This window comes from Phocoena phocoena, chromosome 19 (genome assembly GCF_963924675.1).
Source record: "Phocoena phocoena chromosome 19, mPhoPho1.1, whole genome shotgun sequence".
Classification (NCBI taxonomy): Eukaryota; Metazoa; Chordata; class Mammalia; order Artiodactyla; family Phocoenidae; genus Phocoena; species Phocoena phocoena.
Window position 1 is genome coordinate 19,758,080 of NC_089237.1, and position 27,852 is coordinate 19,785,931.

Genomic DNA, 27,852 nt, shown 5'->3' on the forward strand with positions numbered 1-27,852 from the left:
AAGCAGTTTCCTCATCTTTGAAATGAGGACCATTTTGTTGCCCTAACAATTTTTCAGAATTGTCATGAGAATTTTTTTAAAAAAACCCATCATTAATTTAAGTTTTAGCAGTTGTCCAAGTGACTTCACAAAACTTCCTTCACCCCCATGAGAGAGAGATGTAGCTCATAAACCCATTTTACAGGTGTGGAGAAACAGGGTGAAAGACAAGTAATTTGCCTAAGATCATATAGCTACTAAGTAGCAGAACCCGAATCCAGGACTTCTAATTGTAAAGCTCATGAGCACTCCATCTTTTGGGAAAAAAAATCCCAGCCCAGAAAAAAAAGCCTATGAAATGCTATACTAATACGTTATTACCACTTTGAGGCAAGGGTGAATAAGCCCAAAGAAGCATCATGCCTGACGCTGAGTTGACTGGCCAGTGAAGTCGTCTGTCCTTTCCCATGGCCCCTCCTGACTCACCTGTTGGACAGGTAGGGGGAAGGGGAGAGTAATCATTCTTACCTGCTCGGGGGTAGGGTGGGACAAGACACACCCCATCCCTTCCATTGGTTCCTTCCTTAGTCTTACTGACAGTTCCTTGCCCAATCAGGAGGAAGTAACCCTCAATCTGCCAATAGGTGCGGAGTTAGGATGGAACCTCAAGTTGGAAAAACGTCTCTAGGGCCGAGTGGCAGTCCCTGGGGCCAATGGCCAGAGGATAAACAGAGGCGGCGGTGAAAGGGGACTGGGCGCGAGGCTCCGCCTCTCCATAGGACAGTCAGGCCAGGCAGCCAGTAAGCCCACATCAGCGAGTGGGCGTCTCCCTCAGGGGCGGAGCTTCGAGGGGGCGAGAGGCGTGGCTTGGCTGTCAGGTCCTTTCGCCTTTTGTTCGGTTACTGAGTTGCTGCCTTGGCCAGAGTCCGGAGCAGCCACCGCCCGAGTGCGCTAAGCTCAGTTCGCAGCCCGCGCCGGCTCCCATCCCGGCCCGACCCCTACCCAGCCCGGCCAGGCTCCAAACGCAGGTGCGGACGATCGGGGCAGGTATCGCTGTGGCGAGGGAAGCGGGGCGAGCGGACGAGAGGCCGATCCCCGCCGTCCCCAGGCAGGTGAGGGCGGGAGCCAGGGAGAGCCACCTTGCACGGGCGGCAGGGGGCGCGCTGGGGTCCTGGGCGCGGTGACTAAGTGGGCGCGAGGTTCGCGCGGAGCGCGACTGGGGGCTCCGAGAGCCTGTGTCTGAGAAAGGTGGGGAGGGATCAGGGCAGGTGCCTCCGGGTCGCGCCTCCCCCGGGACCCGCGGAGCTCGCTGGGCGCCGCGTCCCTGACTCTGGCCCTGCTTCTTGCGGGGGAGACTTTAACCTGCTCGGCCTGCGTCCCAGCGCTCACTCTGTAATCAGGAATTTACTGTTTGCGAAACTTGCTGCCGCTGGTCTCTTTGGGGCCACCGTCACCCCACCCCACGCGTTATCCTCCCTTTCCCTCCCTCTCTACTCCCCCAGGCCTGGGTGGGGCCCTATTGTCTACGCCTGGCTTGCCCAACTGTGAGGGCTGAGCGCACATTTTCCTAGAGACGCGGGCCCCACCTGCCGAGCAGGTGAGCACACGGAGTCCGGAGGCCCTGCCCTCCAGCTCTGCGAGCCTGGTCGGGACTGTACCTGCGGCGCCTCTCTCCGCTCCGTTCGGGTGGGTGCCGGGCTCTGGCTCCGCCAGCGGAGGCGGGATGGGATGGCAGGGGGATTGGTGCTGGGCCCGGCTCCGCGCCCAGCCGGTGTCTGGCACCCGAGGCTCAAGATAGGGGTCTGGGCGGAGGGGTCGTGCACGGGTGGAGAATTCACCGGCCCAGTTTCCAGTAGCTGCGGCTTCCAGAGTGTTGATATGGGAACAGGACTACCCTTCCTTTCTATCCTCTTCTTGGCGGAAAAATCACCCCGAACAAACTTTCCAGGAAGGAGTATTCACGGCGGCTTTCTCTGGGGGTTTTCCTGCCTCCTTGCCCGGGGATTCCCGCAGGTTTTAGGGGTCCTTCTCGGAGCAAAGCCCCCTCCCCCAGCCGGCCAGGCTGAACCTGGGCAGTGCCTGCGCTGTGACCCCGTCCTCCCAGCCCCCACCTCCATCCTGTTTGCTGGGCCCCTTGGGGCCTGAGGGGGGGCCGGGGTGGGGGGCCGGGCCAAAGGGGAAGCAGCTTCTTCCTTGTCTTCCTGTCTCCGGGGACCACCACACCCCCTCGCAGGAGGTCTGCCCTACAGGCTCTCTCCCGAGCTCTGCCCCCCTCCCCAGGAATGGGGGTGGGGCCGGGCCGGGCCAAACTGACTGAGGGTGGGGGGAGCGATTGTTCTGGTGTTTTTTTTCCTTCTATCCCATCCCCCACGTTATTTAGCTGGCTGGGGATTGAGTCCGAAGAGCGCGGAGCAATGGGGCTGGATTTCCATTTGATTTCTGGGTTTTGAAGGCGCATTCCTTCTGGAGGCTTTTGAAGTCCTTTTCCCACCCACCCCCTTTCCGGAGAGACTTCGATGGGGAAGGTGGGACTGGAGGAAGGCTTCAGTGGGGAAGGTTTCGGGCAGAGCTGCGTTAGCTGCTGCCCTCCCTACTCCCCCCCAACAATTTCCTGAGAGCCCCTTCCCTGGCCTCCTTGGGGAACAGAAAGGGGGGATGTAACAGCCAGGTTCTCCATTCCTGAGATGAAGGGAAGGTTGGGGGGATCAGGGTTGCTTGCCCTGACTCACTTGGGAAGACCCTTACCACCCTACAACTCCACCGTGGGGGGTAGATGGGAGAGTGAGGGCGGAGGTCAGACCCACCCCATGGAGTGCCCTGGGTCAGGGGGAGTCCCATACCTCTTCTGCTCCAGTGGGTGTCACAAGGGCAAGGAGTTTGGGCAAAATAACCAGTTTTCCCTCTTCTCTGTGCCAAAGTGGAGGAGGGGAAGGCATTGTTAATTACACTGGTTAAATGATTAGGTTAGCTAATCTGGTTCCTGGCTTCCATGAAAAGATAATACTGCGGAAGTATTGTTAGGAGGTGCAAACTGGCTACTTACTGGACTGGAGGGAGAGGGGAAAAAAAGGTAGGATCCAAGTGGTCATTTCTTGCTAGATCAAGCCTCAGCTTGGGTGACATGAGCCCTCTCCATGCCTCCACCCGGTCCCACCCCACACCAGTTACAACCCCATTTCCTCTGGAATCTCTGTTTGGGCTGCCAGGGATGAGGCTTTGAGAGTGCATTGCATGGGAAGGAAGGGGTACTGACTGGGCAGGTACAGGTGACGGGGGTCTCTCCCTGGCCTGGGAGGGCTTGTGGAAAAGAGCCACCTTAGAATGAGATGGGGCAGTTGACTTCTCTACAGAAGGGCTATTATTTGGACAGATGTTATAGTGGGGCAGTTCTGAGCATAGGGATTTAGGCTTGGACTGAGCTAGGTTTGATTCCCAGCTCTGTCGCTCGTTACCTGCGTGGCCTTGGTCAAGTCACTTCACCTCTCTGAGCTTCAGTGACCTCCTGGGCAAAATGGAAATAATAGTACCAACTACCGAATAAGTACTTGATAAATGGTCACTTAAAAGGTAAGGGGCTACTTACAGATTCCAAGCACTTTCATTAACTGTTCTCACTTAATCTTTATGACCATCCCTCTAGGCAAGTATCATTACTCCATTCTACAGGTGAGGAAGGGGAGTTAAGTAACTTGCCCAAGGTTGCACAGTGAGACCCAAGCAGGGCCAAGGCTGGCATTTGGGTCCTTTGGCGCCAAGCCCAGGGCCCATCTTGCTGTATCACCCCACCATGGCTCTGGGAAGAATTTTTCTGCCATCCCTTTTTTGAGAGTCTCTGCTTAGGAGTTTGGGGAGAAGAGAATTCCAAAGGGTCCAGGGTGGTGTGTGTGGTTGGTGAAGGCGGGGGCAGGTTTGCCAGCTAGGGGTGACTCACGTCCCAGCCTCCTGCCCTCTGAAACCCCTGACCCTCCCGTGGGTTGGTTTTTGGTTCCTGGTGGAGGGGGCTATCTCCCCAAGGCCAGGGGCTGTGGCGGATGTGTGGAGGAGGTTTCGGCAGGGAGAGGAGGGCAGGGGTCAAAGCTGCTGCCGCCTCCTGGCTTGAGCTGGGCCGAGCCATGGACTGTTCTGGACTTCTCCCTGTATAGGAAGTGGGAGTTGTCTGCTTTGCTGGGGGCTGGAGCTGGGCCAGGATAAAGGGGGGGCCTATTCCCTGGGGAGTGGAGAGAAACGAGAGTCAGATTTAGGACCGGACCAGTGTCCTGCTGGACTCTACCAGTCAGCACTGCCAGGCTGGTCTTGGGTGGGGAACTGGTTGTCCTCTGGAGCTGGGAGCCCTGGGGGCTGGGAGTAGGTTTTCTGCTGCTGTGGAGGCCTTTCTGGTGATTGGGGTGGAGTCAGCAGGGCCTGGGTCCTGGAGGGAGGGGCTGGTGTCACTGTCCTCAGACCTGCTGGCACGTCTGCCTACTAGGCACCTGACACCGGAACGGGCCTGGGAAATGGGGCCTCTATATGTGTCAGTACAGCCTGGGTACTGAGCCTATCGACATGGGGCTTCCAGATCCCTTGAGGTCAGGAGGGGACCCTAGGCATGGGGAGTTACTGATCCTGGAGAAGAGAAGGCTGAGGGGACTTGATGTGACAAAGAAAGAAAGAGAATGAACTCAGTCCCGGGTGATTGCTGTGAAAAGGGTGACAGGCTTGCAGTTTTCCAACAGCCCTGAGGACACAAGAGCGATTGGGACTCTTATGAAAGGAATGGAGGCTAGACAGGAGGAAGGACTCCCTGCCTGTTAGAGGTGAGATCTTGAGTTGATGAGTAAGAGGGAGATCCTGGTGGAGGCTCAGGGTTGACTCTTCTCGGAAGAGGATGAAGCAGGGTTCCATCCGTGTGAGCTGGGGGAGAGCCAGGCTGCCCCAGGAGAGAGGGCAGGTAGGAATCTACCCTTTGGGGCGAGTCTGAGGTCTGTTGGGGTCCCTGGGGAAACTCTTAGTCTTGTGTCTTTTGGGAGGAGAGACCTGGCCGTGTGAGAGGCAGGTAGCCATGAGCCGCTGGCCCAGTGACCCCTATGAAGAGAAGCAGCAGTGTGACTGGGGCAGGTCATCAGGGTTTGTGTCTCTGCAAGCGACACCTTGAGGCCTGCCTCCTGGGACGTGGTTGAATCTGGGGGAGGTCTGGGGGGCGTGGACTGTCCTGATTTCCAGCAGCTTCCTTGGCTAGGCTGAAGAGAAAGCTCACCGACCACTCCCCCTTTGCTCAGCCTTCTGGCCCCTCAGGCTTTGGGGGCCCTCAGGGCAGGAAGCTCAGCTTTCTATGACCTGCAGAGTGTGGGTTACAGGTCGACTGTCTTTCCTCCCTGCGGGGACAGAGGATTCTTGTCTCTGGTGAGTGGCAGGGACAGGGGAGAACTGGGACGGGGCTGGGCAATCAATACACTGCTTATTCTGGGGTGAGTGGAGGTTGCACTCACTACACGACTCCCGCTCCCACTTGATTGAAAAAGTAATATCTGATCATTTTACAAAACAGTTGGAAAGTTTAGGAAAGTTTCCAAGAGAAGAAAAAAAGTCACCCGTAATCCTGTTGAAGCATCTAACCATGAACATTTCTTTCCCTTCTCTTTTCTTAGCATCCTCCTATTATCTCAGCCTCGCTCTTGGCTGATCTTATGCTCTGTATACAATAACAAATTTTAACCAAATCTTTATCTGAACCCTAGTTTTCTCCAGCAAATGCTGAACAGGGAAGTAAGAGTTGGGTCTTCCCTGCTTTTCCAGGAGAGGGCCAGGCAGCGATCCTTACAGAATGAAACCCTGGGGAATCACACCCTGAGGAGTGGACATGAGCTGGGGACGGACTCCCCAAGCCCCCCTGGGTGGGGGTGGCCAGGTGGGGACACCAGGCACTTGGGTATTGAGATACGTCACCGACCCAAGTGAGTCCTTAGCTGTTGTTTCCTGAGGCTGGTAAAGTGTTTTTCCATTCCCAGGAGTCCCGGTTTAGGGTCATCTGCCGGTTTGGGATTTTTGCCCACCCAGGGTCCCCAGCAGGGAATGGCGCTCCAGTTGGAGCCCTCTCCAGGGGAGCCCGGAGTTTCCCAGGGTCCAGCCACCTGGCTAGGCATTTCCCTCTCCTCCAAGTCCCCTTCATTTTCCCACCCTGGTTTGTTTGCTTTGGGCAGGAGCCCAGAAGGAAGAAAATAAACAGCAGCTGGGTCGGCCTGACCTGAACCTCCACCCGCAGCCAGTGCTGGGCCACAGCTCAGGCTGTCCTCCAGCCTGGAAGTGAGGGGTTTCCTCCGGAAGCTCAGGATGGGCTTCTGTATCTTCTCCCGTCCCCAGGACCCTGGCCACACATGGTACCTGCTTCAGTCCCTGCCCGTTTGGAATGACCAGTCTGATGGGGGAGACCACAGTCTGCCAAGGAACATCTAGTGTGCGGGTGGTGGACATTTCTCCTGGAGCCACCCGTCTGAGGGGAGAGGCCTAGATGGGAAGCCCCAGCCTGATGGGGGAGACAGGGCTCTCAAGGGATGCAGTCCTGTCTGTCTCTGTACTTTTCTAGAGTCTGTTTCCGTCTGTGCTTGGGACCGCTCGCCAGATCTCTTCTGGAGCCAGAGGCAGAGTGGGGAAGGGTGGTGGCTGGCGACACTGTGGAGCCCAGCCTCTCCCCTGGGGCTGCTATGTGGGGAATGTCCAGGCCTGACTGGCCTGCAGGCCCCCAGCTGCAGAAGGCGGCACGTGTGACCGGGGAGAGGGGCAGCGCCATGTCTCCACCTGGCCTCCCCTCCCAGGACCTGGACATAACTCATCCTCCCCGGCCACACCTCCCCCGACCCCAGGGGCTCTGCCCTAGGGCCAGAGGCAGCTCCCCTCCTAGCCTTCATCTGAGGGGTTAGGGAAAGGAAGCCTGGGTCTTGCCCTGAGTACTGGGTCCCACAAAGCAGGCTGGCTACCGGCTACCTTGCCAGGCCCATCTCTGCTGGCTTCCTCCTCTGCCATGTCTGTGCTTCCCTAGTAGAAGGACGCTTGCCTGGGCCTTTCCTACCAACAGAGGCCTTGCACAGTCATGGCTGTGTACCATCCACACAACACACAGCCGTCTGAAGAAAGGAGTGTCTTGATTGTCTCTACTTTACAGAGGGGGAATGAAGTTTCAGGAAGTTGCGTGATTTGCCCAAGGGCATGCGGCCAGTGAGTGCCGGGGGGGGGGGGGGGGGGGGGGGGGGGGGGGGCGGCGGCTGGATGGAGCCTTCCCCTGACCCCCATGCCCTCCCGCCCTGCCCATGGCCCCCTTCGTCTGTCATTTTCTGAGCCCGTGATCCGTGTCTGCACAGGGTGCTGGCCTCTGGCCCAAGGAACTTCTGGGGGGCCCTGACTGCTCTAATGCAATGTTTCTGAGCCGGGTCTCACCTCTCAGGCAGCCCATTTCCTGTCCTGGTCTCCCTGTGTCTTATTGACACTTGGCGTCCTGCAGCCCAGCCCAGCCCGTCACTGCGGCAGGTACTGGCAGGGGGAAGAAGCCTGATGCAGCTCTGGTGGGGGTTCTTTTTATTTATTTTTAATTTTTTTTTGGCCGTGACGCATGGCATGCAGGATCTTCGTTCCCCGGCCATGGATCGAACCCGTGCCCCCTGCAGTGGAAGCACGGAGTCCTAACCACTGGACTGCCTGGGAATTCCTGGGAGTTCTTTTTAATGTCAGAGCTGGGCCACACTCCGCCAGGACAGTCTTCGATTTAGGGTGCCTGCTGCCAGCCCCCTGGGTCGGCCACGCAGAGGAGGAAGCAGGAGCGACAGGCAGGGTAGGCCCCAAAGCAGCCCCCTTGCTTTCAGATTCCTGGCCAGTGTGGACCAGTGGGGGAAGGGTCCTTCGCACACCCTCTTCAGGGCCCCTGTCTTCTCTCTTCCTGTCCCTTGCGAGGTCCCCCACCCCACCCAGTGATCTCTGAGCTGGCTCCTTCCTCCTGCAATAGAGACTGCTTGCTAAACAAAGTGCCCCCATTCAACTCAGGGCCCCGCCCTGTGTCTGGCTCTGCCCAGCTCCCGCCAGGGTGCAGGGGCAGGGCCCGTGTCTGTCTCGCCTCCTTCCACCCTGGCTCTGTCCAGGGGCATTGTGGCGGGTCTCACTCCAGGTCCAGGGCGGAGAGGGACAAGACCAAACCGGTGCGGCCTCCTCCACCCTGGGAGCTGCAAAAACAGCGCTTTTGTTTCTTGTGAAAGAATTCCCCTGGGGCTTCCCTGGTGGCGCAGTGGTTAAGAATCCGCCTGCCAGTGCAGGGGACACAGGTTCGAGCCCTGGTCCGGGAAGATCCCACACGCCACGGAGCCCATGTGCCATAACTACTGAAGCCTGTGTGCCTAGAGCCCGTGCTCTGCAACAAAGAGTAGCCCCCGCTGGCCGCAACTAGAGAAAGCCCGTGTGGGTCAACGAAGACCCAACACAGCCAAAAATAAATAAATAAATATATTAAAAAAGAAAAAAAGAATTCCCCTGGTTCTCCTGGGGAGTAGGTGGGGAGAAAGGTGGGGCTGCTTGACAGCCCTGCCTGAGGTCTGACTTACATCTTTCCTGTGGCGGGAGTGGCTTCCCACCAGCATCCTTTCTTCAAGAAGAGTTCTGGTGCGTGTCCTTTCTGGACTGCTTTCCACCTCTGACCCTGCCCACCCTCAGCCTTTTCTGGTCTGTCATGGGAATTCTGACTGTTTATTCCTAGAATCTTAGATATCAACTTTCCTCTGAGATCACCTGGGCTACCCTTTCTGAAGATGAAGCACAGAGAGGGAAAGCTGTTGCCCAAGGACACACAGCAAGTTTGCAGCAGAGGTGGGACTAGAACCTGGGACTCCTGATTGCCAAGCAGCAGGTGCTCGGCTCCACCTGTGCCCCTCCTGCCCCCTGCCCCTCACTGTCTTCTGCAGCATTCTCTCCCTGGTGGGCTGGAGGCTGGCTGGCAGTGAGGCAGATCTGGATTTGAGCAGAGCGCCACTGTTTTTCAGCCTGGAGCTTGTTTCCTCACCTAGAAACTGGGAATAATAAAATGCCGGCCAGGGTTGCTTCTAGGGAAGCATGAGATTCATTTGCTAGTTAAGGCTCCCCCCCCACCCCACCCCACCCCGCCTCCCCTCCGCCATGGATCCTTTGACCTCTGAGGGCTCTGTCGCACCCTGGGCAGCTGTCCAGCCCTCAACTTCTTTTGGCTCCAGGCCTGGGCTGGCGGGGGTTGGTGAGGGGCCTGCTGAGGAAATGCCCCTCCTATGGCCAGCCTTGACCTCGGTGGTCCCTTTGGATATGGGGCTGGTGAGGGGATTGTCCCTGAGGTTCCGGCCAAGGCCCGTATCCCTCTCACTTGGCTCAGAAGCATCAGGGTAGGTGGTGGTCTCTACTTGGGAGCAGCTTTTTCTGGCTCGGGTGGCGTGTTTTTACTGATAGGGCTGGAGATGTCCAGTTTGTCCTAAGCGAATCTGACTGAGGCTCGGCGTCCAGATGTCGGCTCAGCCCTCTGCCCGGCAAAGTGGCCTTTACAGGGTTAATGCAACTGTATTGACTGATGCAGTTTCATCTTCCTTCTCCAGTGCTTGGATGTCCAAGGCCTCCTGCCTGAATTTTCTCCCTGGGGCTTCTGCGACAGGCTTTCTCCTCCCAAACTCTCCTGTATTCTCTGTGTCCAGGGAAGGCAGGAGTGCTGGGCAGTGTGTGCTTAGGGTGGGGGTGGGGGGGAAGGGCTTCCCCTGAAATAGCCACACTTGGCCGGTGCCTGGAAAGCAGCTGGGCACGTCTGGAGGCACCGAGCCCGCTTGTTTATCAGCCTGAAACTCTGAGTCACTCGGGGTGATGGGAGGAGAGGAAGGAGTCTGCGGGGAGCTGGTCTGGCTCCTGCCTCTGCCGGTTCCAGGTGTGCCCACAGGCAGGCGAGGAACTGGGGTCGCCATAAAAGGCAGGGTGGCATGAAGGATCTTTGTCATCCTCCTGGAGGGTGGCACTGGGGCCGTCCCAGAAGACAGATCCTTGGTGAGCTTTGTTCCCGGGGTGGGACCAGGCTCACCAGCCACTCCAGCCTCGTCCTTAACTGGTCTCCCAACACAATGGGACGGTGGGTTTGAGGTGCTGGGTACTGCTGCCCAGCCTCACGGGTGGACCAGCCTGGGGTCTGCTTGCCATCTGAGGCCACACTGGGTGTGCACAGGCCACAGACTCGGGTGTCACTCACACTTGGGCCTGGGCCTGGCTCTGTCATTTCTCTGCTATGCCTCCTTAGTGGGTGGAGCCTCAGTTTCCCCATCTGTAAATGCGGGAGCAGAGCATGTGCTTCGAAACCCACTTGTGAGGATGGTGACCTTTTAAAATTTATTTATTTTATTTGTTTTTTAAATTTTTGGCTATGTTGGGCCTTCGTTGCTGCGTGCAGGCTTTCTCTAGTTACGGTGAGGGGGGGCTACTCTTTGTTGTGGTGCGCGGGCTTCTCATTGCAGTGGCTTCTCTTGTTGCGGAGCACGGGCCCTAGGTGCGCGGGCTTCAGTAGTTGCGGCACGCGGGCTCAGTAGCTGTGGCTTGGGGGCTTTAGAGCGCAGGCTCAGTAGTTGTGGCGCATGGCCCTTGTTGCTCCACGGCATGTGGGATCTTCCTGGACCAGGGCTCGAACCCGTGGCCCCTGCATGGGCAGGCGGATTCTTAACCACTGCGCCACCAGGGAAGCCTTCTTGAAGGACACCAGGAAGGCCCTCACTGGGGCACAGCCTCCCTTGCCCGTCCTCCCAGCTGCTGGACTCTGGAGGTCAGTACCGAGACAGGAGCTGGACAGACGAAGTGGGAGTCACCACCTCCCTGGTAGAGTCAGGCCCAGCTATTCATGAGCCTCAAGTGGCCCCAAGTCTCTGAATAGTAGTGACCACCCCAAGGTCTCCCCTACCCCGAGGGAGAAGCAATACTGATATCTGGCCATGGTCACCAACATTGAACACCTACTGTGTGCCAGGCACTAGGCTGGGTCCTTTACGAATCTGGTCCTCACAACAGCCTACGAGGGAGGTGGTGCTACCCCATTTTACAGATGAGGACTGAGGTTCAGCAGAGCGGTGAGTTGCCCAGTAGTATGTGGCTGAGATTTGAACTGGTTGGTGGGATTCAGAATTCTGGGAAAGGCTTCTAGAAGCTGGAGTGCTGGAGAGATGGGGTCCTTAGAGCCTGAGCCTCTGGGGTCACTCGTGATCCTGCCCCATCTGCAGGAAAGTGAGATCTTGGAGTCGCTGAGGCTTCCCAGAGAAACCTGTCTGGCTGCTTCCCTGCCCCACCCGGTTTCCCGCCCAGTGCCTGGGGTGTAGCTGCCTCACCTCTACAGTGCTTCCCAGGGGATGGGGGTAGGTCTGCGGGACCCTAGAAGCTGTTGAAGGTCCTGAATGCCTTCTCCTGTTCTGGGGGTTTGGGGCTCGGACAACAAGGTGGGTGAGCTGAGGGCTGGGTTGGGGCATCCGGCCCTTTATGCCCCTCCTGCCACTGGCTTCACCCCACCCTGGGCTGGAGGTCAGAGGTGCAAGCCCAGGACTCACAGACAGGTGTCCCATCCTGGCAGTCCCCCCCTGGGCTTGGTCTCTCCTGCCTCCCACCCTCCTCCACAGCCTGCTGACGGCCTTGCAGCTGTGGTGCGGGTTAGGGGTGATGGGCAGGGCCTGGGGAGAGGCTGAAGGTGGGTACTGGGCCTGTTGATGGGATGCCCCACTGCGGCCAGCTAATTTCCTGCCCCTCCTTTGTGTCCCCAGCAGCCACCATGGACGTGATGAACCTGATCGAACAACCCATCAAGGTGACCGAGTGGCAACAGACGTACACCTACGACTCAGGCATCCACTCGGGGGTCAATACCTGCGTGCCCTCGGTCAGCAGCAAAGGCGTCACGGAGGATGACGAGGCCTGTGAGCGCCAGTACATGCTGAAGAAGACCACCACCTACACCCAGGCCGTGCCCCAGAGCCAAGGTCAGGATCCCTGGGGACTCTTCCACGGGAATATTCCAGCCGAAAACCAGGCTGGGCACTGGAGGGAGGTCAGGGTCAGAGGAGGCAGACTTTAGGGGGCTCCCGGTCTGAGGAGGGAGGCACAGCTATGGTTGTTTTTTTTTTTTTTTTTTTTAATATATAAATTTATTTATCTATTTATTTTTGGCTGCATTGGGTCTTCGTTGCTGCGCACGGGCTTTCTCTAGTTGCGGTGCACGGGCTTCTCATTGCGGTGGCTTCTCTTGTTGCGGAGCACGGGCTCTAGGCATGCAGACTTCAGTAGTTGTGGCACGTAGGCTCAGTAGTTGTGGCACGTGGGCTTTAGAGCACAGGCTCAGTAGTTGTGGCGCACGGGCTTAGTTGCTCCGACGCATGTGGGATCTTCCCAGACTAAGGCTTGAACCCGTGTTCCCTGCACTGGCAGGTGGATTCTCAACCACTGTGCCACTAGGGAAGCCCCACAGCTCCTGTTCTTAGACTTACCAGTCTGAGGGAGGAGGCACAGCGACTTCAGAGCGCCCCCATCTGGGAGGGAGGCAGATTCCTCTTCCATGAACCTCTGGTACGGAGCGGAAGCATAGACCCTGCCCACCAGTCTGAAGGAAGAGGCACAGACTGCCTTCCGTGAACTTACAGTGTGATGAGGAGGCATCCCTGCTGCCTTCAGGGAATTCAGGGACTGTGCGGAAGACACAGTCCTCTTGCTCCAGGAGCCTCAAATATGCCGGGGAGGCAGAGCCCGGTTCTGGGGCTTAGTCAGGGGTGGGGATCCCCGCCAGCCCAGGGTGCCCTGCCTCTCTGGGGGAGAGGAGTATCTGTCTGTAGTCCACAGATGTCCACAGATGCCTCCAGGACCCTGAGTGTTGCAGCCCAGAGAGCTATGGGAGCTGGGGAGGGTGCTGGGTAGGCTTTGGCAGCCTGGGCCACGGCAGAGCTCAGCCTCTGCACCCTGGGGAGCTCCTTCCACACAGCAGGCAGAGGCCTCTCAGCTTGGCAGGGCCAGGCATTGTGTTGGTAGCTCAAGTACAGCATCCGGGTGGGAAAGTCATGTGGATGGTCTCTCCTTCCCGACTGATTGGAGGGTGGAACCTCTGCCTCCCTCTCTTTGGGGCTTTGGGACACTTGCCAGGGCAGGGCTGCCTGGGAAGCCGGGACACCTGTTTGTGGGACTCCCAGCCCCGCCAGGGGGTGGAGCCTGGACTCTGAGCTAAGAGCCCCCCTCTTGCTTGCTGAAACCCACAGTCTGGACTTTCCCTCTGATCTGCTCTATTCTACTGGGTGGCCCTCTGGGCCTCTATTTGCCTGCCCATATAATGGGAGAGTTGTCTCCTTTGGGGAGGATGAGGGTATAATTAGAACCGTGAGATTTCAGGGTTGAAAATAGACCGAGGTTGTCTCATCCTACCCCTACCTGGTGGTTAAGGGAGGGGCATAGAGTCGGGGTTGGATTCTGGAGTCAGGCTGTCTGAGTTCAGATCCCAGCTTGGGTTCTTATAACTGCTCTGTGTCTCAGTTTTCCCATCTATAAAGTGGAGATAATAATAGTCCTTACGTTCTAGGATTGTTGTAAGATTAAATGAGAAAAGTATAAAGAAAGCACTTACTTCACTGCTAAGCACATAGTAAGTACAGGCACACCTCGTTTTATTACGCTTCGCAGATACTGTCTTTTTTACAAATTGAAGTTTTGTGGTAACTCTGCATGGAGCAAGTCAATCGGTGTCATTTCTGCAACAGCGTTTGCTCACTTCATGTCTCTGTGTCACATTTTAGTAATTCTTGCAATATTTCAAACATTTTCATGACTATTCTGTTTGTCATAGTGATGTTTGATCAGTGATCTTTGATATTGCTACTATGACTTGCTGAAGACTCATGACGGTTAGCGTTTGGGGGCAGTATTTTAAAATTGGGATATGTACATTTTTTAGACATAACGCTATCGCACACTTAACACACTACATACAGTGTAAACATAACTTTTATATGCACTGGGAAACCAAAAAATTCATGACTCACTTTATTGCAATATTCACTTCATTGCAGTGGTCTGGAAATGAAACCGCAGTATCTCCAAGGTGTGCCTGTACTCAAAAGATGTCAGCTATTCCTTTTAATAATAATAATCTCTGAACTTTTTTTTAGCAATATGTGCCAGGCACATGCATCCTTTCTTTTTTTTTAATTAATTAATTAATTTATTTTTGGCTGTGTTGGGTCTTCGTTTCTGTGCGAGGGCTTCCTCTAGTTGCAGCGAGCGGGGGCCACTCTTCATCGCGGTGCGCGGACCTCTCACTGTTGTGGAGCACAAGCTCCAGACGCGCAGGGTCAGTAGTTGTGGCTCACGGGCGCAGTTGCTCCGTGGCATGTGGGATCTTCCCAGACAGGGGCTCGAACCCGTGTCTCCTGCATTGGCAGGCAGATTCTCAACCACTGCGCCACCAGGGAAGTCCCCATCCTTTTTTTTTTTGCCGTACGAGGGCCTCTCACTGTTGCGGCCTCTCCCGCTGCGGAGCACAGGCTCCGGACACGCAGGCTCAGCGGCCATGGCCCACAGGCCCAGCCGCTCCGCGGCATGTGGGATCCTCCCGGACCGGGGCACGAACCCATGTCCCCTGCATCGGCAGGCGGACTCTCAACGACTGTGCCACCAGGGAAGCACCCCCCCATCCTTTCAAGAGCAATTCACAAATTTTTTTTTAAAGATTTATTTATTCGTTATTTTATTTATTTTTAGCTGCGTCGGGTCTTAGTTGCGGCACGTGGGCTCTGGATTGTGGCGCACAGCCTTCTCTCTAGTTGTGGCGTGTGGATTTTCTGTTTTCTAGTTGTGGTGCGCAGGCTCCAGGACGTGTGGGCATTGTAGTGGCCCGTGGGTTCCAGAGCGCTAGGGCTCTGTGGTTTGTGGCACGTGGGCTCTAGTTGAGGTGCGTGAGCTCAGTAGTTGTGGCACGTGAGCTTCGTTGCCCCGCGGCATGTGAGATCTTAGTTCCCTGACCAGGGATCAAACCTGCATCCCCTGCATTGTAAGGAGGATTCTTTACCACTGGACCACCAGGGAGGTCCCAATTCACAACGATTATCTCATTTAATTCTTGTAAGAATTCCCTGCGACGGACAGAACAGGTGGTGCCCCATTTTACAGATGATGTAACTGAGGCGATGATGCCTTCCTCAAGGTCACTGGTTAAAGGTAGAACTATGAGTGGTGGTCTGGGAGGCGGTCCAGAGGACCCAGATGGGATGCCTGCTCCCCGGTGTCCCCCTGCCTGCATCCTGCAGCTCAGTCCCTGCCTGTTGGCCCCCAGGTGACCTGGATTACCAGATGTCCACGACAGGCAGAGCCAAGCGGGTGCGGGAGGCCATATGTCCTGGTGTGACAAGAGAGGACAGCTCCCTGCTGGCCACCCAGGTGGAGGGACAGGCCACCAACCTGCAGCGGCTGGCCGAGCCATCCCAGCTCCTGAAGTCGGCCATCGTGCATCTCATCAACTACCAGGACGACGCCGAGCTGGCCACCCGGGCCCTTCCTGAGCTCACCAAACTGCTCAACGATGAGGACCCGGTCTGTGAGGGGTCTGGCTGGGGTGGAGGCGGGGCAGGGAAGGGAGAGGTCAGGTGTCTGCAGGAGAGGGCCCTACCTGGGGTGGAGGGAGGTCATTGACCCAAAGCCCCATCCGTGGGAAGAGTCTGACCCGGGTCTGTCTGAGCTTTGTGGAGGGGTCTCCTGGCCCTTGCTTCTCACAGTGGCAACCAACCTGGCCCATCTGCTCAGATCCTCCTATCCTCCCCCTCCCCCCAGGTGGTGGTGACCAAGGCGGCCATGATCGTGAACCAGCTGTCGAAGAAGGAGGCGTCTCGGCGGGCGCTGATGGGCTCGCCCCAGCTGGTAGCAGCCGTCGTGCGCGCCATGCAGAACACCAGCGACCTGGACACAGCCCGCTGTACCACTAGCATCCTTCACAACCTCTCCCACCACCGCGAGGGGCTGCTTGCCATCTTCAAGTCGGGTGGCATCCCTGCCCTGGTCCGCATGCTCAGGTACTGACCCCTACCCACTGGGGGAGCCTGGGGCTTCCCCTCCCTTGGACTCCCCAACCTGCCCACGTCCCTGGGCTTCCATACATTTATTGAGCACCTACTGTGTGCCAGGTGCAGAACCACACCCAGTCTTGGTGCTCAGCTGCTCACAGCCTAGCAGGGGAGACAGGCATGTAACTCGCAGGGTTAGTTATCAGGATACAGTATAGATGAGAGCAAAGGTGTGTCCAAGATTGGTCAGCGGAGCTCCAAGAAGCTGTTCACTCTAATGGCAGGGGGTTGACGGATGAGTGGAGTTTGGCTGGTGTAGATGAAGGGAAGAGTATTACAGGCAGAGGGAACAGCATGTGCGAAGTCCTTTGCCACCTTTACCTTTCCCAGCCTTGCAGTGTTGATTGGCCTTTTTCCTTACATCATATTAGGCTGCGAGTTACCTAAGGGTGGAGACACTGATCTTATTCTCCTGAGTCCCTTGCAGGGCCTCTCTAGTATGAGGCCTTCCACATGGCAGTTACTCAGTAGGGACAGGTGTCGAGGGGACCAACCGTGCGTTTAGCACCCAGCCGGGAGCGCAAAGCAGGAGGAGTCCTGGTCCCAGTGGAGAGAGGAGAGGTGCTGTGTGCTTTGTGCATAAAAGTGGGGCTGGGGTGGGGGGGCTTTCCTGGTGGCGCAGTGGTTGAGAGTCCACCTGCCGATGCAGGGGACACGGGTTCGTGCCCCGGTCCAGGAAGATCCCACATGCCGCGGAGCGGCTGGGCCCGTGAGCCATGGCCGCTGAGCCTGCGTGTCCGGAGCCTGTGCTCCGCAACGGGAGAGGCCACAACAGTCAGAGGCCCGCGTACCGCACAAAAAAAAAGAAAAAAAAAAAATGGGGCTGGGGGACTCCCCTGGCGGTCCAGTGGTTAAGACTCCGTGCTTCCACTGCAGGGGGCGTGGGATTGATCCCTGGTCAAGGAACTAAGACCCTGCATGCCGCACGGTGTGGCCCAAAAAAAAAAAAGCGGGGCTGGACTCAAGGGACACCATTGGGGTGTCAGTACTGGGAGGTGGCCCACATTTACCTGGGACCTGACTCACGTGGACCCCCTGCCCCTCTCCCAGCTCCCCTGTGGAGTCGGTCCTTTTCTACGCCATCACCACGCTACACAACCTGCTGCTCTACCAGGAGGGCGCCAAGATGGCGGTGCGCCTGGCAGACGGGCTGCAAAAGGTCGTGCCTCTGCTCAACAAGAACAACCCCAAGTTCCTGGCCATCACCACCGACTGCCTGCAGCTCCTGGCCTACGGCAACCAGGAGAGCAAGGTGGGCCGCGCCCCGCCCCCAACCAAGACCTGCAGCCCCCACGGCACACCCTCCGTCCAGCGGCAGCTTCAGGACACTGCCTTCTTACCCTATTTAGGTTAAATACACATGTGTATACAGATGTACATGTTTCACCATATTACTGGATACTTTGAGGACAAGGGAAAGAAAAAATCCATTATCCTCATACAGCCATGTGCTTCTACAGTGCTTTCCTGTGGGCATATTTGTACACAGTTGTACTTATAGCAATTTACAACTTTGCATCTGTTTTCTGCATGAGATTAAATTTTTTTTTTTTTTGGCTAGACTGTCCTCAGAACCACCCTATAACAGCAAATAGCACCTCCTCCTTAAGTGGAGACCCCAGACTTTATTCTGAGGGAGGGCATCTAGGTTGTGCCCGATTTTCCACCTTGATGAACGAACGATACTATAATGAACATATTCAAGTACATAGCCTTTCCCAGAGAGTAGGAAAAGTTTTTCATCAGTGGGGCTGAGGATTTTTAATATCTCTAAGCTTTTACTCAGAGTTCCAGGTACTTTCCAAAAGGATTGCATTATTTGCAGTGCCATCAGTGGCAGTGTATGTTCATAGTTTCACCTCATCCTTTCCAGCACTGTGTATTACCTTGTTTTGTAACGTTTTGGCTTATTTAATAGTCACAAAAGCTATTCAGGTTTTAGATGAAGCACAGTTGTAACAGCTCTGTCACCCCCCCCCCCCCGCCTTCTTTGTTCCCTGTCATAGTCCCTATCTGTCTCACACTCATTTCCCCCCTCCCTCCACAGCTCATCATCCTGGCCAACGGAGGACCCCAGGCCCTCGTGCACATCATGCGGAACTACAGTTACGAGAAGCTGCTCTGGACCACCAGCCGTGTGCTCAAGGTGCTGTCCGTGTGTCCCAGCAATAAGCCCGCTATCGTGGAGGCTGGTGAGTACTGTGGCCGGGCAGGCGGGGGTGGGGGCTCTGACCAGTGACCAGGCTCAGTCAGCGGTGCTCCCCTGTGGCTGATGTGCCCCCATCTCCCACCCCAGGTGGGATGCAGGCCCTGGGCAAACACCTGACGAGCAGCAGCCCCCGCCTCGTGCAGAACTGCCTCTGGACCCTGCGCAACCTCTCGGACGTGGCCACCAAGCAGGTGAGGGAGGTCGTGGAGCCTGGGTCTGCCTCTTCAGCCACCTCGTCCTTCCATCTTACCATGTCCAACCTCCTGTCTGGGAGTCTGACCTTAGGAGCTGGGGGAGGCCTGAGGCCTCTGTATCTTGCTCCACTGTGGCTGGGGATGGAAGTGCCCTGTAACCCCTCATCCCTTTAGGCTCAAGGCTCTAATCCCTGTTAGGGATTCAGAAAGGGGACTAGATGAAGGAGGCTGATGTTTCTTGGCTGGGGTTCAGCTGGTGTCAGAGGAGCAGTTCTGACCTAGACCCTGGGCGGTGGCGGCAGCAGTATGCAGGAGACGGCTTGGGGGTCGCCGGTGCCTAAAAACAGCTTAAGGAAAAATGCAGTTTCAGGACAAGTCTTCTGGTCCCTCCTTCGAACCTGACTGTCACTGCTAAGAATTGCATCGATCGGCTGCTTGTTGAGCACCTGCCACGTGCTGGGCTCCACTAGGCACCGGGGACATTGGCTCCTTTACCCCTTTCAGTACTGGGAGGTAGAGTGTGGGGCCTAGATGAAGAAACAGAGGCTCAGGTGGTCCAGATACACAGTGGAATATTACTTAGCCATTAAAAAGAATGAAATAATGCCATTGGCGGCAACACAAATGGACCTGGAGATTATCACACTAAGTGAAGTAAGTCATTCAGAGAAAGACAAATATCACACGATATCGCTTATACGCGGAAGCTAAAGAAAAATGATACAAATGAACTTACTTATAAAACAGAAACAGACTCACAGACTTAAAGAACAAATTTATGGTTACCGGGGGGAAGGGACAAACTGGGAATTTGGTATTAACATGTACACACTGCTATATTTAAAATAGATAATCAGCAGGGCCTACTGTGTAGCACAGGGAACTCTACTCAGTATTCTGTAATAACCTAAATGGGAAAAGAATCTGAAAAAGAATAGATACATGTATATGTATAACTGACTTTGCTGTACACCTGAAACTAACACAACACTGTAAACCAACTATACTCCAATATTAAATAAAAAATTTAAAGAAAAAGAAAGTTTTCACAGAAAAATAGAAAAAAAAAAAAAAGAAACAGAGGCTCAGGGAGTTAAGGAATGGCCCTTGGTCACAGCTAGCAGACAGCAGAGCTGGGATTTGAACTCAGGACTGTCTGTCCCCAGATCCTGGGGTCTTCCTGTTCCATCACAGGGCCCACATGGCTCCTCTTGGGAGAATGAGGCTCCTGGGTTAGGGATGTTTCCTGAAAGCAGATTTGGCCTGGGGACCACTGAATGGGCAGCAGCTAAGGCCCAGAGAGGGGAGAAGTGTGTAAAAAGTGGGTCAGCTGGGCCATGGAAGCATGGACCTCCTCAACAATTTCTTTCTGGCCTAGGGGCCTCCCTCGGCCTGAGTAGAGCTCTGTTGGGTCTGAGGACAGGATCGGGTGGAAGGAGAGAGCGTGGAGCTTACAGACAGGCCTGAGTTCAGATCCGGCTCACTAGCTGTGGGTCTATGGGCAAGGCCCTCAACCTCTCTGGGCCTCAGCTGCCCCACGACTACCTTCTCACGGGTGTTGGCAGGATCACGGGGATGAACACACGCAGGCAGGGCCCATCGAGTATGAGCTGAGTGGGCTGGAGACCCCTGTAGGCCATCTGTTCTCCCGGGTACACTTGGGAAGACCCTGCGTTTGGGAACCTCCCTCACTCTGCCTCCCCCGACCCCAGGAGGGCCTGGAGAGTGTGTTGAAGATTCTGGTGAACCAGCTGAGCGTGGACGACGTCAATGTCCTCACCTGTGCCACGGGCACTCTGTCCAACCTGACCTGCAACAACAGCAAGAACAAGACGCTGGTGACGCAGAACAGCGGCGTGGAGGCGCTCATCCATGCCATCCTGTGTGCCGGTGACAAGGATGACATCACAGAGCCCGCCATCTGTGCCCTGCGCCACCTCACCAGCCGCCACCCCGAGGCCGAGATGGCTCAGAACTCCGTGCGCCTCAACTACGGCATCCCGGCCATCGTCAAGCTGCTCAACCAGCCCAACCAGTGGCCGCTGGTCAAGGTACCGCCCACTGCACGGTGGGGTCCAGCGAGGGGAGGAGCTCTGAAGACAAGATTAGGTGCTGTATGGGTTCAGGCAAAGCTGCGGTAACAAAGAGGCCTAAAATACAGTGGCTCCGATAAGACAGAAGTTTACTCCTCTCTCATGTTCCAGTTTAGACCTCCACAGTGGCTCTGCTCCTGAGACCCAGACTCCTATCTCGTAGCTCAGCCAGCTCCTAGAATAGAGCTTCAAAGTTTAATATGCATAGGAACACCCTGGGCAGTCTCATTCAACTGCAGGCTCTGATTCGGTGGGCCTGAGAGTCTGCATTTCTAACAAGCCCCCAGGTGATATTGGTGGTCCATGGAGCACATTCCTTATGCCAGAGGGTCTGGTCATGAGGGTGGGTTGTCCTCACATGAACAGTTGGACTATATCATCCCCATAGGTGCCTTTTAGCCCTGGAGAAGTAGGGAGGGCTAGCAGCGACCAGAAAGTGGGACACATCACTTCAGCCCATACTCTGGAACTTGGTCATTTGGCCACATCTGGATGCAAGGATGTTAGCACTGTGTTATGTGTCCTGCTCAAACTCAGGAGGGTTGCGAAAAAGACAAAGGGTAGAGAGGATTCTGGGGACACTTGGTGTCTGCTACTGGGAGCCAGGGTGGAGCCTTCTTCTCAGGAGGCTGCCTGGGTAGAGGAGAGATGTGTATCAGTTCCCTGTCACAGGCAGGGGAGGTGAGGGTGAGCCCGGGCAGAGCTACCGGTGTGTGTGACACCTGGTGCCAGAGAGTGAGGGAAGCTGCCATAGACAGCTGGGGTCTTGTCAAAGGGCGCGGGAGCCAGCTGGCGGGGGTCCTACTGCCTACATTTTCAACAGTAGAACAGTCCAGATAAGAATGACTCTTAAGTGATTATATATATTGTATTTTAAAGAAAGGGCAGCACGCGGTCCCTCCCCTCCTTGGTCTTGGTCTGCAGCACAAGCTCGAGGTGGGCGGAGGGTTTGCACCCTGACCCAGCAGATAAGTTGACAAGTGACCTTGGCAGGTCATCCACCCTGTCCTCATCTCCCCCGTGATTTTCATCCCTGCCGTCCTGGTTTCTTGTTTTGAGGATCAAGTAAGATGATAAATTGCTCCCCAAGGAGCCCTGGGAGGCCAGAATGGCTCCTGAGAGTTGGAGGACCCTGGGGCGGAGACCTCTTCCCAGAGCCGCCTGCTGGGGATTAATTACAGTGTGAGCGTCACCAAAGCAGGAGGCTTCGGGGTCACCCCTAGTGAGGACCCCCTCTCCCTGATAATCAGGGTTTGGGAGCTATCAGAAAAGCAAGACTATGTTGTCTGTGAGTGGGAGGTAAGAGAGAGGGGACGGGGGCAGTGTCAGGGCCTGGGGGCTGATGGAATATTCTGGAATGGGGTATCGTTTTAGCAGGGGCTCTAAGAGTTAGACATGAGGACCCACAGATTGTAGGGAATAAGGGACATGGGCTGGGGGTGATCTCATTCTCTGGAGATCTTCCAGCATGTCTGTGGCTGGCCTGGGCAACAGAAGAGATGAGAGGGGAAGGAGGAGATGATGCTAGAGAAGTGATGCCCAGGAAATGCCCTTGATGAGCGTCCCTTTTCTTGCCAGGCAACCATCGGCCTGATCAGGAATCTGGCCCTGTGCCCAGCCAACCATGCCCCACTGCAGGAGGCAGCGGTCATTCCCCGCCTCATCCAGCTGCTGGTCAAGGCCCACCAGGATGCCCAGCGCCACATGGCTGCAGGCACACAGCAGCCCTACACGGTAAGTGAGCTGCAGGGGCCTGTGACCCTCTACCCGGGGAGTCAGAGTGTCCTTTGTGTGAACGTGTGCGCATGCGAGTGTGTAAATAGGGAGGCGAGTTGCAATTGATGCCAACTCCAAGGACCAGTGAGGTTTGCCAGCATCCTGGGGGGGTGTGACCACTCCCAAGGGCTACCTGTTGCTATGCCCCAACGGCTCCTCTTGTACAGGACGGCGTGAGGATGGAGGAGATCGTGGAAGGCTGCACCGGAGCCCTGCACATCCTCGCCCGGGATCCCATGAACCGCATGGAGATCTTCCGACTCAACACCATCCCCCTGTTTGTGCAGGTGAGTCTGGGGCAGGTGGGCAGGAGAGGTTCCCCCAACCCCTGCTTCTGCCCACTGCTGAAAGGGGAAGGTTGCCAGCCACGGGTTTGAGGGGGTCTGGGCCAGGCATCAAGAGGTCTTTGGAGGAGTTTGGAGAGAAGTGGCCGCACCAGGAGTGACCACTTAGCAAACGCCAGCAAATGAAAATAAAAACTATGTTTTAATGTCCGGAAAAACCTAAAAGCATTGAAAAGTAAACAGCAAACTGAGAAGATATTTGCAAGCATCACAACAGATAAGAGTTTAATATCTTTCATATAAAAAGAGCTCGTTAATACTAGACCCCAGTGCTAGACCCCAGTAGTTATATAAGAAGAGGCACATGCAATTCCCAGGTGGCTCATAAACAAACGATGCTCGGGACTTCCCTGGTGGTCCAATGGCTAAGACTCCACACTCCAAATGCAGGGGGCCCGGATTCAATCCCACATGCCGCACCTAAGAGTTCACATGCCACAACTAAAGACCCCGCGTGCCGCAACTAAGACCCGGCGCAGCCAAACAAAGAAATATTAAAAAAAACAAAAAACAAAAAGCAATGCTCAACCCCAGGAGTTTAAAGAAATGAAGCTTACCCTGCAGTGAGAGCCCGTTTTCCACTATCAAATTGGCAAAGAAAAAAATGAGAGTGCTTGGGCTTCCCCGGTGGCGCAGTGGTTGAGAGTCCGCCTGCCGATGCAGGGGTCGTGGGTTCGTGCCCCGGTCCGGGAAGATCCCACATGCCGCGGAGCGGCTGGGCCCGTGAGCCATGGCTGCTGAGCCTGCGCGTCCGGAGCCTGTGCTCCGCAACGGGAGAGGCCACGACAGTGAGAGGGCCCGCGTACCGCAAAAAAAAAAAAAAAAAAAATGGGAGTGCTTTGTGCTGATGAAGATGTGATAAAATGGGCAGTCTTAGACCCCGCTGGTGGGAAGATAAGGTGGTAAAACCTTTACAGAAAGCAGTTTTGAAATATGTATAGACAGCCAAGTAGTACAGGTCTGGGACTCTGTCTTTATGAAATAGCATAATGTAATTGGAGACATGGCATAGATGTATGCACAGAGCTGACAATTGCAGTGTTACTACTAATAATTGAAAAGTAACCGACTGTCCAGTGACAAGAGAATGGTTAAAAAAGGAACGGTCCATTATATCATGTGGTCATAGACAGTGGTGTCGAAGAAGAGCTTTTAGTTTTTGAAATTTCTTTCCTTTAATTATTAATGTTCAGAGTAAGGAATTGGTGCCGGTAGCTACCTCCCCTTGCGATTGATGCGGTTTTTTACTTTTTGTTGTTGTTTTGCTTTGTAGCATTCTCTTTCTCTCTCTCTCTCTTTGTTTTTTAAATTTAATTTCATTTTTTATACAGCAGGTTCTTTTTTTAAAAATTAATTTATGTATTATTTTTGGCTGAGTTGGGTCTTTGTTGCCGCGCGCAGGCTCTCGCTAGTTGCGGCGAGCAGGGGCTGCTCTTCGTTGCGGTGCGCCTGCTTCTCATTGCAGTGGCTTCTCTTGTTGCGGAGCACGGGCTCTAGGTGCGTGGCCTTCAGTAGTTGTGGCTCGTGGGCTCTAGAGCGCAGGCTCAGTAGTTCCGGCACACGGGCTTAGTTGCTCTGCGGCATGTAGGATCTTCCCGGCCCAGGACTCGAACCCGTGTCCCCTGCATTGACAGGCGGATTCTTAACTACTGGCACCGCCAGGGAAACCCCTATACAGCAGGTTCTTATTAGTTATCTACTTTTTACACATCAGTGTATACATGTCAATCCCAATCTCCCAGTTCATCCCACCACCCCCACCCCCACTCCCCCTGCTTTCCCCCCTTGGTGTCCTAACTTTTGTTCTCTATATCTGTGTCTCTATTTCTGCCTTGCAAACCGATTCATCTGTACCATTTTTCTAGATTCCACAAATATTAATAGTTAATGTACGGTATTTGTTTTTCTCTTTCTGACTTACTTCACTCTGTATGACAGTCTCTAGGTCCATCCAAGTCTCTGTCTCTTTCTCTCTTGAGTATCAATATGTGCGCATAGATTTTTTTTTTTTTCCGGCTGCTCTGTGCTGCTTCTGATTTGTTCTCTGACCAGGGATTGAACTCACGCCCTCGGTAGTGAAAGTGCAGAGTCCTAACCACTGGACCGCCAGGGAATTCCCATGAACTCATAGATTTTTAAAGAAAAGTTATTGAATAATGTGGGAAAATGCTTTATGCTACAATGTTTGATTAAAAAAAACCGGAATCGGGCTTCCCTGGTGGTGCAGTGGTTGAGAGTCTGCCTGCCAATGCAGGGGACAAGGGTTCGTGCCCTGGTCTGGGAAGATCCCACATGCCGCGGAGCGGCTGGGCCCGTGAGCCATGGCCGCTGAGCCTGCGCGTCCGGAGCCTGTGCTCGGCAACGGGAGAGGCCACAGCAGTGAGAGGCCCGCGTACCGCAAAAAAAAAAAAAAAAAAAAAAAAAACCGGAATCAAATATATGTATATGACTCTGATAAAAATCCAATGGAAAGAAGCTGTGTCTGGGTGGGGGATTGTGTCCAGTGTGCTTTTCCATTTCTTTTTACTTTTCTTAGACTTTTCATGCTTTCTACTATGGGCTTGGGTTAAATCCAAAAAAGGGAGGCAGAGATGGGCAGGGCGGTGAGGTGCCTCATGCCCGCCTGCCTCACGCCCACCCCACGCCCCTTCCCCCCAGCTCCTGTACTCCTCAGTGGAGAACATCCAGCGTGTGGCCGCCGGGGTGCTGTGCGAGCTGGCCCAGGACAAGGAGGCGGCCGACGCCATTGATGCTGAGGGGGCCTCAGCCCCACTCATGGAGCTACTGCACTCCCACAATGAGGGCACCGGTGAGGGGCTGGGCTGGGGGCGAGGGGTCGAGGGGGGAAGCTGGGCCTTGTTCCTCCGGCCTGGGTGGAGGCAGGCACCTGACTTGGCCCGTCCTTTTCTCTGCTCAGCCACCTACGCTGCTGCTGTCTTGTTCCGCATCTCCGAGGACAAGAACCCAGATTACCGAAAGCGTGTGTCTGTGGAGCTCACCAACTCCCTCTTCAAGCACGACCCTGCGGCCTGGGAGGCTGTGAGTATCCCGGGCTGGGCTGCAGTGTCAGGTTTTGCACTGCACAAGGATTGCACTTTTAGGGAGGCCTCTACCTACCATCCTGTCCACTTCATAGATTTTTATTTTATAATTGGATCATTTATGACAATCCCCAGCAGATGGAAGTAGTAGGTTGAACCATCTACTGTTTTTGACCTACAAAATGGCAATTTTATTTTGTCCAAACTAATATGAAGTGTTGGGGCAGGGGTGCCTTTCTCTAACTTGTACAAAGGTGCTGTATAGGCTGGAGGCTGCCCTGATCCTGGGTGGGGCAGCTCCTGGCACCCATTCTCTAGTCCTCTCCCCTCCACTCCCCTCCCCGCTCTAGTTCTGAGGGTGCCTCCAAGCATGAATGGTGGGACCCTCCACCCTGGGGAGGTGCCTGAGGAGAGGAGTTCATCAGAGCTCTGTGTAACCCTATCTCATCCTCTGTTCCTTCAAGGGGTCTTTGCCCCCAGCCTGGAGCCTACATTTTCCACCCTTCCCCTCCCACAATGTTTCTCTTTGTCTCCATCCTCAGGCCCAGAGCATGATCCCCATTAATGAACCCTACGCAGATGGTAAGTGTGTGCAGAGCCCAGGGCAGAGGGGGTGCTTGTGTGGGTGTGAGCAAGGGGGCAACTTTGTGACCCCAGGGCCAGAGGACCAGTGACGGCCACTGTCGTGTCCACATGCACTTCTGTCCGGGTCCCTGATGTGAGAGTCTGGGGAAGGGGGCGGACCCACTGGGGGCGGGCAGAGGTAGAAAGTGTGCCGGCTGAGGGCTGTCCAGACCCCCCCCCCGCCCCCGCAGGGTAACCTGAGACCCTGGACGGAGCTCCCTTCTCCTCCCCAGACATGGATGCCACCTACCGCCCCATATACTCGAGTGACGTGCCCCTGGACCCCCTGGAGATGCACATGGACATGGATGGGGACTATCCCATTGACACCTACAGCGACGGCCTCAGGCCCCCCTACCCCACTGCGGACCGCATGCTGGCCTAGCTGCCTGGACCCTAGTATGGCGACCCCTCCCCGCCCTGCTGTGCAACTCTCCCTTCCCGCTATGGGCTGCTGAGGCTCGGGCTTTCCCTTCCCTTCAGAACCTCCTTCTCATGGAGGCCCTCTCAGGTTTCCCCTGAAACCGTGGCTCCTTTCTGGGGGGAACAAGTGTGGGGTCTCTTGGTGCTGAGCTCCCCCAGGGAAGGTGTGCCTCGCCTGCCTCATTCTGTTATCTTCGCTTGAGGCGAGGAGTCCTGCCCCTTCTACCATGGTGGCCCGGTTATGCACGAACTCCTACGGGCCACAGGGCTGGCCTGACCCCTCTGTGTCTGCCCCTCCCTCCAGGTGCGGTTCCCCATCTGAGAGGCTCTCCTCGCAGGCGTTGGGGCGAGATAGCCAAGTGCCTGAGCCTGGGCAGGAGGGCTGCAACTTCCTGCTGAACCCTGCGCCTTCAGAGGTCCTCTGTAGGGTCTTTCTCGCGATGGCGATCTGCTCTTGCTTTTCTGTTCTGGGCTGTGGGTCCAGGGCCCGACACCCCCTCCCACCCCCGAGGCCCTGGCGCTAAAGCTTTAGACTTGAGGCCCCCACTCTGTCCCCCCTCCTCCTGGGCTGCCCGTCTCCATAGGGCTGTGGCTCCTTCTCCGGCTGGCTCCGATTTGGTCACTGAACTCCACCAACTGTCCTGAGCCCCGGGGGTCTCCAGGCCCCAGGTTCAAGGCCCAAAGGCTCAGAATCCAAAGCTTATCGTGAAAAGTTCAGGGATCCTCTGACCAGGGGGATGGCGCGGAGATGTGGAGAGTGCCTCCCTGCTCCAGGACATGGCCTGCTCCCTCCCCAGGATGCGCAGTTGGCTTTGGCCCCTCCCAGGGTTAGCAGCTCCCTTGCACCTGTCCCGCCCATACAACTGCCCCAGCTGACCCCCTGAGAAGTGCTCTTGGCTGACCCCTCTGGTGTGCGGTGAGGGGCTTTCTCTTCCCCTTCCTGTTTCAGACTCCCCCCACCACCTCCTGCACACGGGTGTGGGGGGCTGGGGAAGGTCCCAGTAGAAAATTTTATTATTATCGCTTTATGTTTTTGGTTATCGGTTTTTTTGTATAGACCAAAGCAAAGAAAATAAAACTAAGGCACAGA

General features: G+C 55.6%; 1 protein-coding gene across 2 annotated transcripts; it reads left to right on the plus strand.

The window, feature by feature from the left end:
* Positions 1–891: 891 nt before the first annotated feature.
* JUP (junction plakoglobin) lies at positions 892–27,852 on the plus strand. 2 transcript variants are annotated; one of them, XM_065897834.1, is made up of 15 exons: positions 892–1,026; positions 11,730–11,945; positions 15,275–15,531; positions 15,769–16,007; positions 17,109–17,310; positions 18,106–18,250; positions 18,355–18,458; positions 20,174–20,512; positions 22,133–22,288; positions 22,498–22,617; positions 25,333–25,483; positions 25,592–25,713; positions 26,258–26,297; positions 26,573–26,738; positions 27,067–27,852. In XM_065897834.1, exons 2-14 carry the CDS (start codon positions 11,738–11,740, stop codon positions 26,722–26,724), a joined length of 2,235 nt encoding a protein of 744 aa, XP_065753906.1. In that variant the 5' UTR covers positions 892–1,026; positions 11,730–11,737; the 3' UTR covers positions 26,725–26,738; positions 27,067–27,852. The 2 variants fall into 2 exon arrangements, with proteins under 2 accessions (XP_065753906.1, XP_065753905.1); XM_065897833.1 differs by having other exon boundaries at positions 898–1,007.

What these genes read in the sequence shown, in the direction of transcription:
- JUP (XM_065897834.1), top strand. Translation starts at nt 11,738, where the DNA reads ATGGACGTGATGAACCTGATCGAACAACCCATCAAGGTGACCGAGTGG. An exon ending in ACGGCAACCAGGAGAGCAAG is followed by an intron (nt 17,311 to 18,105) that starts GTGGGCCGCGCC and finishes CTCCCTCCACAG; the next exon opens with CTCATCATCCTGGCCAACGG. An exon ending in CGGACGTGGCCACCAAGCAG is followed by an intron (nt 18,459 to 20,173) that starts GTGAGGGAGGTC and finishes CCCCGACCCCAG; the next exon opens with GAGGGCCTGGAGAGTGTGTT.